This window comes from Strix uralensis, chromosome 3 (assembly GCF_047716275.1).
Source record: "Strix uralensis isolate ZFMK-TIS-50842 chromosome 3, bStrUra1, whole genome shotgun sequence".
Taxonomy (NCBI): domain Eukaryota; kingdom Metazoa; phylum Chordata; class Aves; order Strigiformes; family Strigidae; genus Strix; species Strix uralensis.
Window position 1 is genome coordinate 35888044 of NC_133974.1, and position 10872 is coordinate 35898915.

Genomic DNA, 10872 nt, shown 5'->3' on the forward strand with positions numbered 1-10872 from the left:
ATGACAGCTTCAGAAAGGATCACGATCAAATCATTAACTTTATCTATCAGCCATTTGTTGTGTCTCTACCTACGCAGAGAGCTGTCATACAGTTCTGCTGGTGAAACAGAGCATGTGAGCGCTCCTCAACCATGCTATTGCTAAGGCACATAACTTGAGCTTAAGGCACATAGTTCAAATTGCTGCCAGAAAGTTTGGAGTCACCCAGTAGAAATGACATTGGAGCAGAGCAGACAGCTCTCCCAGAAACCAGAGTGCTGACTGAGCTTTAGAAGCTGCAGCTACTGACGCCCTGACACAAAGGAGTCGCAGCAACCTAAAACTCAGCCATGCCTACGGCTTTTGCCTCATTTTCTGTGAGAGGTCTTAACATAAGACATTGAAAGATAACCTGCTTTCCCCTTTAAATTTGTAAAATTCATGATCGCCTAGGTGGAAGCAGTTAAGTGCCCCTGTGGCTGCCTTTAGAGCTGTTATAGGAATGCTTTAAACACATGTATTCCTGTTTCCCAGAAAAGACACTCTTCAGAGAAAGGACAGCAAAACCCTGGAGCAGGTTGCACAGAGGCTGTAGAATCTCTGTCCTTGGAGATACTCCTCATGTGATGGTTCAAGACCCTGGGCGACCTAACGTAGCTCTGCAGTGCCGCTGCTCTAAGCAGATTGGACTAACTGACCTTCAGAGGTCCCTCCCAACCCGAATTATGCTACAATTGTTTGACACCTAATCCACTTAACCTGGTGTGTACCTATGACCTAGATCTGCTCCTACCCTACAGACATGGGGCAGTCCTATTCTCAAACTACAGAAGAGTACAATTCATAGACAGAGTCGTCTCTAAGCATTTAGCCTATCCTCAAAGTTACAGAGCGAGCTGGAGAAATTCTTCCAAAAGAGCATTAAAAATTGACAAAAATTAGTAAGAATTTGAAGCTTTTACAAGCACTGCCTTAAATATCTTCAGTATCTCTGGCTTAATAGGGTTCAGTTCAGCCTAGATCGAATCAGCAATCTAATTAACAGTCACTAGAGAAATTCTAGCAGTGCACTAGTACAGTTAGTATTAATGTTTACTGTGCCCCTCCTCCACTGTACTATTTGCTCTAGAACACCCTCAAATTTGCTAATAAACTTTTTTTCTTATTTTATGATAAAGAACTGATTGCTTTATTTATTCTAATGACTGAGAACAAGCTGGCTTTAACCACCTGAAACATGAGGCAATGTTGGAAGACTAGCAAGTCTTAATCATGATGAACACACATATGTTGACTTCATGGGCAGCAAGATAAATACACAACCACTTGTTAATCATATTCACATGCTTAGAAATCTTCATTCTTTTCAGGATACGATGTTCCATTAAGCTGTAGCAGAGAAAAGCCACTGGAAAAGAAAAAAAATCTATTAGATGAAGGTGCCGAGTTCAAATGAGACTACTTCTAAGTCCCTGAAGTTGCAGAGGACAGTGTTATCACCTCTACATAGTAAAATCTGTCACCTTTGGATGGTGATCAGGAACCAGATTCCTCTATTTGTAGATGTATTACAGTCAACTTCCAGCAGCTGACAGCAAAGATACAGCATAATCAAGTCCTCAACATTCATTTTCACACAGGTTTAATCTAATCCTAATCATTTATTACAAGGTTAATTTGCTCCACTAAAGCAAGAAAAGGAAATTCCTATACCAAAGACAAGATATCATTTTCTCATAGGGATTCAGGGCTCTTCAACACATCTTTGAAGTACTAACATAAACCACATATAAAGAAAAGAGGCTCACAGTTCAAAGATTTGCATATTGATCAACTCAATGTACATTTACTGGAAGGAAAAAGCACTCCAATGTAGAACACACAATACAGTCCAGACCACTACAACACAAGAACTGCTTTATTGATTGCAGTTAACATGTTACAATTAAATTATGATTCCAAGCATTAAGCCAGATGCTTATAGTAAGCATAAGCTGCCATTGTAGTCACATGGAATTGGACGAAGAGATGCTAGTCCCTGAGGCATCCTGAACTGGAATCATTTCTGCTTCTTGGGCATTGAAGCGACACACAGCTCATAAATAACATAGGCTGTTCCTGAATTAAGAGACAGAAAAGATATTTTCAGAATGGCAAACAGAATTCCTTTCAAGTCAGATTTCCTTTCCCAGCTTGTTGCAGAAGAAATATTAACAATAAGCAGCTGCAATTCAGACACATTTCCATAGCCACATTTCAATGATTTTTTTTGGCAATTCATATTTTAGAGGAAAAAAAAAATTCTTAAATACTTCTTCATAGACTGCATACAAATAAAGAAAGAGGGAAAAAAAAAAGGGGGGGAGAAGCATGTCTGTGGAACCTACACAGATGACCGTAAAGTAATGGTTACTCATTCTTAAAGTTACTGAACTGAAAATCCATTAGATTAACATATTTAAGTTAGAGGTTATTACAAAACTATGTCACATGCAATGTAAAGGTTAAGTATATACAGTTATCATAAAGTTTGGATATATTCTGCTCATTTTCACCACGTGAGAAACCTCAGCACATCAAGTATCACCTAGCACTAAAGAGTCAGGCTAATGAGAAAACTAGTATATGTATGTGCTGTAATTACATTTTACCCCTTTTCAGAATAAGCTTTCTAAGTAGTTCTACTTTTCTATCATCATACATGAATTCTGAAGGAGTATTCAGCCCATAGTACTATTAGTCAGGGAAAAAAAAGCCATCTGAAAAGCTAAACTTGAGAAAACACAAATAAATACATAGTATGTCCAATTTTTTTTTCCCCTCTCTGCATGCATTTTGCATGTTCTAAGAACAGACTAAAGGAACTGCCTCACTAATTTACAGAGGAAACACTGGTCATGTTGGAGACTGTACCAAAGAAAAAGTATTTTAATATCAGCATGTTGGAAATTGTACCAAAGCATAAATGTTTTAGTAGTAGCCTTACCAAAAACTGTAAGACCCATGGTGAGTCTATACAACAAAGCATCCATTAGACCACCTTTAAGATGCACTGGGATGCCATTATCCTCCTAATGGAAACAAGTGACAAAAAGAAACTATATAAGTACAATTCTTGCAATACTGTGTTAATATAACTAAAATTACCCAGAACAAGAATTAATTCCCCAAATTATCTTCCCAACTCCCAAAAGACACTGAACCTTATTTAGATTCCGCTTTGTCTTTCATGCTTTCACTCTGTTATCAGGTGATCACTCATTAGGGAAGTACAGTAAATGATGTGTATGTTCATTTCTAAGGCAGTGATTGGTGGATGCCTAAACACCTCTGACACCGGTTGCCAGCCCCCTCTGGTGCAAAGGATATGATTACCAGCCCTAGAAACTTCCCATCTGTCTCCAGCACAGTCAATCCCTGCTTAAGGAGCGACAAGGGGAGGAGCCTCTACTGTCACCTGGTGTCATACAGGAAATTAGTTTGCTCCACCCGAAGTAAAACTCCTAGACAGCAGATCCACATGATCTTTACCCCTGCCAGCAAGTTCATGCTGCTCTGGAATTCAAGCTGGCCTCCAGCGCTGGTGACCTGCAACCCAGCCCAGCTTAACTTGCTGCCCCACAGGAAAGGAAAGGGAAGAGGAAAAAATACACCCAGAGATCTCCGACAGCAAACACAGAACCTGTGACCTCACCCATCACCAACATCCCACCACCCCTTGGCTGGTAATGAACACTGTGCTCTTTCAGCACTGTCCCCACAAGACTGGCTTTCTCTTTCAGGGGAAAGGAAAGCAACAAGACACAAAAACTGTTAAACTGGGGCTTCTAAGACACTTTTTCCCTTTCACAGCGCCGAAGCCCAGTCTAGTCCATTCTCAGTAGAAAGCTACTGCTCCAGGTTATGGCTCACAGGTGGGAGTATGCTCTGAAGTCTCCACTGCTTTGGCATTTGAAGAACCACTACTTCTCACTCAGTGGTCCCATCAGTCAGGAAGAGAGTAATTCAGAAATGATTTTTAAAGATTCAATAATTTTCTAGGAGTGAATCCAACCCCTTAAAACCTTCACTGTTTTCAAAACTGAGATGTACAATAATACCACATCCTCATTAAGAATTATGGGGCTCATCTGTGAGCTATAGATATAGCTGTAAGATTGCAGGTTTAACTTTTCACTGTACTTCTGTCCTCTCACTTGCTGTTTATTCGTTCTTAGGACATACTCCCCCATCTCATCTCATTTCAGAGTACTTTATCTTTGTACAGTACCTATTATTCATCAAAACTCAGGTAAAAATCATTTTACTAGGTAAAAAAACCTAAAGAGTCAGCAAGTCAAGTATGCATGTACAAATACTCTTAATCTCTGTAGAAAATAACTGCTGACTTCAAACACTGTAGTCATAAAACTGATTTCAAGAGCTCACCTCAGATGTAAAGAGAACTTTCACCAGTTCTTTTGAAACAAAACGTATGCAACTATGACCTCTAAAACCTCGTTATTCTACTATCAGTGCTCACACAATACCTGAAAAAGCTTCTGCTTCTCGGCAACTCTATTTTCAAGCTGCCTGCGTGGAGCAGTACTTATGGTCCTCTGGGAAATTTGGCGAAGACCCTGAAATAAATGATAAACAGTGTTTTAAAAACTTATATTTTTCAGCTATATCTACACTGGGTAGCAATAGGTTCTTTTAAAAATGATAGAAGTAGAAGGGACAGGAAGAAAATAAAGTCTTTAAAACAGACAAACCAACCAACCAAACTTCACCAAAACCCACTGGTTTTGAATTCAGTCAATCTTTCACCAGACTACATAAAGGACTGATTAACTGGTTACCTAAAAAGAAAAACTCAGGAAAATTACTTTCAGTAAGATACAACAGATAACCTTCACAATTAGCACATCCTTTTGGGGGAAATCTCAACCTCTGCCCCTTAGATCTCAGTTTTAGGCACCATTTGCTGTGTCTGACTCTAGCGATGGGGATAATAATATTTAAGACAAACATGTCTGTGCAGACAAGGATCTTCTGTCATAGCTGCAGTTCACCTGCTAGCCACCAGCACAGGAGCTAACCTTCACAATGCTCAAGAAGGCACCCCACATACACACAAACACAGAATTTAAAGACACCCTGCTGCATCCTAAGCTAGAATCTGTTTTCATAGTCAGATCATACAGGCGCTCGTTAGCACAAGCCAGTCCACCAAAACCAATGATCTATAATTCTTCTGATGGCTCCAAGTCTGCCTTCGCTAACATGTCAAGTCTCAAAGTTAAAAGCCAGCTGTACCTCCAAACCGCCAGCAGCCTCCTTCAACAACACTGATAACACTGATACTCCCCCACGAAATTACCACTACTAAAAACGCAACTAGAGCGAAAACATCCAGATGACGCTGGTTATAAGTAACGAAACAACACACGTCCTCCCCTCACCCACCCCAAATAAACACACTATAAAATTCACCTCCTTAGAGATGGACTACGCGTACCCTACACCCGCTAACAACTCCCATCCCTTCCAGTACCTAAAGCTCAGCACTAGGTGGAGCGAGTGGGCCTGGACCTGAACTATAACACCCCCCTCCCCCCCGCGCCTCGGCAGCTCCTTCCGCAGCACCCGCCGTTAGCGCGGCCGGCAGGGCGGTCACCGGGCGGCCGAGTCCCGCCGCCCGGGAGGGCGCCGACAGCCCCTGAGGGAGCCCACACGCACCCCCGCCCTGCCCGCGCCGCGCCGGCAGCAGCAGCCCCGCGGAGGGCTGACACAGCGCTGGCCACGGCGGTAACGGGCGGCTCTCCCCAGCCCGGCCCCGCGGCCTCACCAGCAGGTTCCGCCACATCGCGGCTCTTGGTCCCGTCACCTCCCGCCGGCAACAAGGGCAGCGGAAGCGGAAGCAGCTCCCCGGCCCAACCCACCGGTGGTACCACAGAGGCCGCCCCGCGGCGCGGCCAGAGCGCCGCCGCAGAGCCTAGAGCGCCCCCCCCACCCCGCTAGCCGCCTCAGTCCTCCCGGCGGGTGGGCGGTCTCTCGGGAGAAGATGGCAGCGGCGGCGGGCTCGGCTGCCGCGCAGGGCACGGGGGAGGAGCGGGCTGGTGCGGGAGCGCGCCGCGGCTGTGCCCAGGCTGGTCTAAGAACAGCTGTCCCCCTCCTCACAATCCCACGACCATCTTTCCCCAGTAAAACAACGACGGCGGGCGGCGCCGCAGCGTAGAAGGGTCCCCGCCCTGAGGCGGGGGAGGCAGCGGGAGGGGGCAGCCGCAGTAGGAGCTGTCAGCGGGCGGCGGCAGCCCAGTGCCGCGGAGCACGAGTTCGGTTCGATGTTTGCTCCGATGGGATGTTTGTCCGGGTTTGGGGCCCGGGAATCAGGGATGAGCCCCACGACACCGAGAGCGGGGTAGGGAAGGTGAGGCGGGAGCAGTAACGGCTCCAGCACCAAGCACAGGGCAGTAACCAGAGGCAGCTAGGCGGAGCTTCAAAGCAGGGGGCTTGAATTTCTCCACGCCATGCAGCACAAAGGGGGGAACTTTGTTGCCACAGGATCCTGTGGCTGCCAGCCACTTCCCAGCCTTCAAAGGGCACTTGAGCAAATCCATGAAACATCCCTCAGAGCTGCAGCACAGATTGTAAAATCACCTTTCATTAAAAAGTTTCAGATGTGCAGAAGGCTGGAAGCATGTCCCCAGTGAGTACCGCCACGGGCTCCTTGTGTTCATACGGACTCCCTCGACATCACATTCGGCCAAAAAACAACTAAAACATGCACCTGCCCACTGCCTCAAACTCCGTTAGCAGCAGGGACAGGGATACTAAGTACTCCGCATGTGAAAAAACCCAACTTCAGTTCATATTTCACAATGTATAAATACAATGAAGTAATGCCAGATTTGTATGAAATGCAAGCCTACTCACTTCTAAAGGAAGAATCTATTTGCCCTTCAAGAAAGTGCTCTGAGAAGCCTGTGTTTTTTCTGCATTGCAGATCTAGCCCCATGATTGCATCTTCTAGTGCTTCAACCTTAGGCTGAAAGACAACGCTGGCAGGAACACTTATTTCCTGTCTTTGCTGTAGTTGCAGTACACTCAGTTTTTGGCAGTACACTGCTTTTGCACTGGTGCCAAACCTCACAATGAATAATGTGTGTCAAACACAGCAAATTAGTGTTCAATCTAGTATGGAAATAACAAGGATCTTAAAGCACAGCACTTCTCAAACTGATGAGCTGCCCCAGAAAGAAACTAAAAACACAAAAGATGAAGTATTTATAGGTATAGTCTTAGCTGAGTAGAATATTAAAAATACCATTTAGAAAGCATAGTCATGGAGAAATGTGTTGTAACAACAGAGGAAATTGGATGCATTATTTAACAAATAGTTTTCAAACACTCAAGCAGTGCTATTACAGAATAACAGAATACATTACTACTACTGCAAGATAGATTTCCATTCAATCCTCTCACAATCTCATCTTGTGAGTGCATATAATATTTGTATTCTGATTTTTATACAACACTCAGTTGTATTTAGACACTGGTGAAATGATCTCCAGAGAAATTACTATTGCTTAATTTCTCCTGTGTGGACCATTTCCTGGTATGTCTGAATCTGAACTTCAGTGCTATTGTCTCTCAAAATACACTTTACAACAGAAAGCCCATACTTAAAGCTTGGCATGTAACGTACCAATCAAAGCTACAATATGGCTCAGAGCAGGCACAGCTGGTGTCTTCAGTGTTGACTAATTTATTAAGAAAGGAAAACTTGAGGGAAAGAGAAATAGCAACTTGCCACCTCAGGGTGAAGAGATTTCACCAGAAGCAAACTCAGACTGATTTTTCCTAACTGGATAAAGTAACTTTTGCATACACTGTATCAAAGAATAATAAAATTGTTAAATCAAAACTCATTGTTAAAGTTTTGTTTAAGCCAGAATGAAAACAGGGCTGTTAATCTATATGTTAATAAGCATTCATCACAAAAAAAGTTTTACCTCTTAAACCATAATAGAAGGGTATGTAAACCCTGCTAAAGAGATCACACAAACAACTTAATTAACATCCAACCAACTATGAAAGTGGAAACCCCCAGTGCAGCAGGACAGCTGAAAATGAAAATTTTTTAAAACCTCCTCCTCAGTCTTGCCTGCCCACTGGTTTAATTTTTTCTTGCAAACAAAATAATTGACTAACCCACTTAAAAGCTACATTGTGTATGAAGAGAGAAAACATGCTGTATTCTATCTTACTATAACCATTTTCCAAGTTACTCTGAGTTGTATAATACACTAAAATTGCATTCAAAGAACTTACTGACAGAAAGAACAAAGATTTGTTGTGAAGTTTGCAAGCATCTATTGTGAAGCATTCACTAACTTCAATCACGTAACTCCAGGCCTCAGTACGCAACCCTGGAGACAATCATATTTTCATTTCTTCCAGGAATATCACAGTCCAATATTTACCATTTTCATAACAGAATTAATAAGGTCATTAATTACATTCCTGGCCCTCTAACACTACTTAAAACATCTCACTATTTTATTTTGCAAGATTTGGGCACAATCCTCAGGTACAAATTCAATTAAACTGGTATTCAGTTTGCTTGAATTGTTTTCTTATGTCAGCTTTAGCTGAAATCAGGGTCTGTTGAGAAAGAACTCCACCTTCTTTCTTTTTTTTTTTTTAACTTGAGTTTCATTCATTATTGACTTACACTTTTATTCATCTTTATTTCATTCCCAACAGGAAAGGGGAAAGGTAATTTCCCAACTTCAGGCTTTCTAGCAACAGTTGGTATAATTCAGATGATGGACAGTATTACTTTATTTTCAAACATAGACTGAGCAGTTTTGGAATGGAAGGCCAATAGAAAGGTAGTTTCTTATTTGACTCAGGTCTTATAAGAACCTGCTAATTCTTATCAGGCCATTTCATAATGGACTTTAGTCTTAATTGAAACTGTTAAGATTAGACTTAACATTTAGGCTCAGAAGGCAGTACAGTGATCAGAACACACTCTGTGAGCTAGAATGCAGCATGTTTTTACATGAAAATACTTCTGCTGATCTGAGGAAAATTTAATACTACTACAAAAAAAGAAGTTTTTGCAACTGGTCTTTCTACCTGAGAATCCATTTTCACATTGCCTCTTCCATAAACTGGCCACATTGCTAAGAAAAGAGCAAGAATAAAATTAGCTTAGATTTTCACATTTTTTTCTCCTACTCTGAAAGTGAGAATTTTTAGCAGGCTGTTCAATACAGACAGGTATTTGATACGTGGAACATTTTGGGGTGTTAGTTTTGTTTTGGGGTTGGGGGGGGTGGGGGGTGTGTGTTTGTTTTTTGTTTTTTTTTTTTTACTAGGTCAATACAAAACCCTCATGGGACTGGCTTGATTTTCAGATTGATACTGCAGGCCTTCCTGAAGGCCTTTGTGTTGTTGCCCTCTTTGTTGCTAACTCATCATAGCTAGTTAGTTTCGTTACAGGGAACAACCCCAGGAAACACAAATATTGAACTTCTATAAAAAACAAACATATGTAGTACCAAGGGTAGGTCACAAATTTTCAGGCAAGATCAGAAACCATATTCTTGTCACGGGAACTTTGAAGATCAAGAATCATTTGCAGTGCTTCCAGATTACTCTATGGTTACACCTTGTTCTTTGTCTTCAGCAGCTGCATTCAAATCAGTTAACTTTTTTTAAAGTAATTGTGGGTACATTCTGCTTTATAAACTCAGTCACATTTTCCCACCAGACACTCACTTCAACTCAGTCTTGGACATCTGTCTGTCTATAGATGTTGTAACCCTTATTTTCCCATGGCAACTAGGGCATCTGAGAGAAAGGTGCAGTCAATAATACCTCCTGTGAATCCAATCCAAACCCAGCTATGTTCATTGCTCTATTTGATGGATTCAAGCAGATACATATGCCTGCAGATGTTACTTGACCCTAGACTGTCATGGCCTTTCCTCTCACAGATTTCTGTAAAAAAAAAGACAAGACTTGCATTCTCCAAGGTTTAACATTCATAATTTAAGCAAACCCATGCTACTGAGAACCTAGTTTCAGCACCAGTGTGACCTTGGGAGGCAAAGGCTGTGAAGGATCTTTCACATTCCAGTTATAAGCTGACTCAGCAAAGCACAATTGACAGCTCCCCAAATAGCCCAATGCGGTTAAAAAAATACCTGAGGTGACAATCTGCTTTGTTACAGGGATGTAGATTTTTCCAAGAAACCACAAGGAAGTTGGTCTCACACAAGATAATTTGTTTGGAGAGCTCTTGCACAAGAGACACACGCTAGTTTCCCAAATTACTGTATCCAGGAAAGATTTGTTCATAGGCAGACCCTTGTAACTGCAGCAGCCTCCAGAAAGCTTATAGTATCTCACACTTTGGGCACTGCCTCAGCTGGGTAAGACTCGGAAAGCAAAGGCATTGCTCTTTGTATTTCTGAACCCTGGTAGTGAATACCTGTGAAGGATGCCACTGAAGAACCACGTCACAGGTGGTCAAATCCAAATTCAACACATGACACTGAACATCAGGACAGCGACACTGCCCTGAGAAGTGTCAGACAGGGAAGCCATGGTTTCAGCTTTGAACACGTCACATATGGGCAACTTGTTACAAAATACGAAATCCAAGGGTCTCTGCAGTTATCCATATGACATCAAGACAAATGAGCATGATGAAAGGAAGAGTTTACAAATCTGATCTACTATCTTAAGCTCTTATAAGTATTTTAAGCTCCTCAGGCACACTGTCCATCAGGCATGTTGCCTGACAAGTATTTACTGCTACAGGCTCTCAGAGAAAAAGTTTAACTGTAACAAAAAACAGACAGCAATTCTCATCCCGGTGTACTTCAAGATCAA

General features: G+C 42.3%; 1 protein-coding gene across 1 annotated transcript; it reads right to left on the reverse strand.

The window, feature by feature from the left end:
• Positions 1 to 1879: 1879 nt before the first annotated feature.
• Positions 1880 to 5963, reverse strand: COX7A2 (cytochrome c oxidase subunit 7A2). Its single transcript, XM_074861889.1, has 4 exons — positions 5810 to 5963; positions 4509 to 4598; positions 2966 to 3050; positions 1880 to 2097 (listed from the first exon to the last, which is right to left on the reverse strand). The coding sequence occupies exons 1-4, from the start codon at positions 5825 to 5827 to the stop codon at positions 2039 to 2041; spliced, it is 252 nt and encodes an 83-aa protein (XP_074717990.1). The 5' UTR covers positions 5828 to 5963; the 3' UTR covers positions 1880 to 2038.
• Between the last annotated feature and the right edge of the window lie 4909 nt (positions 5964 to 10872).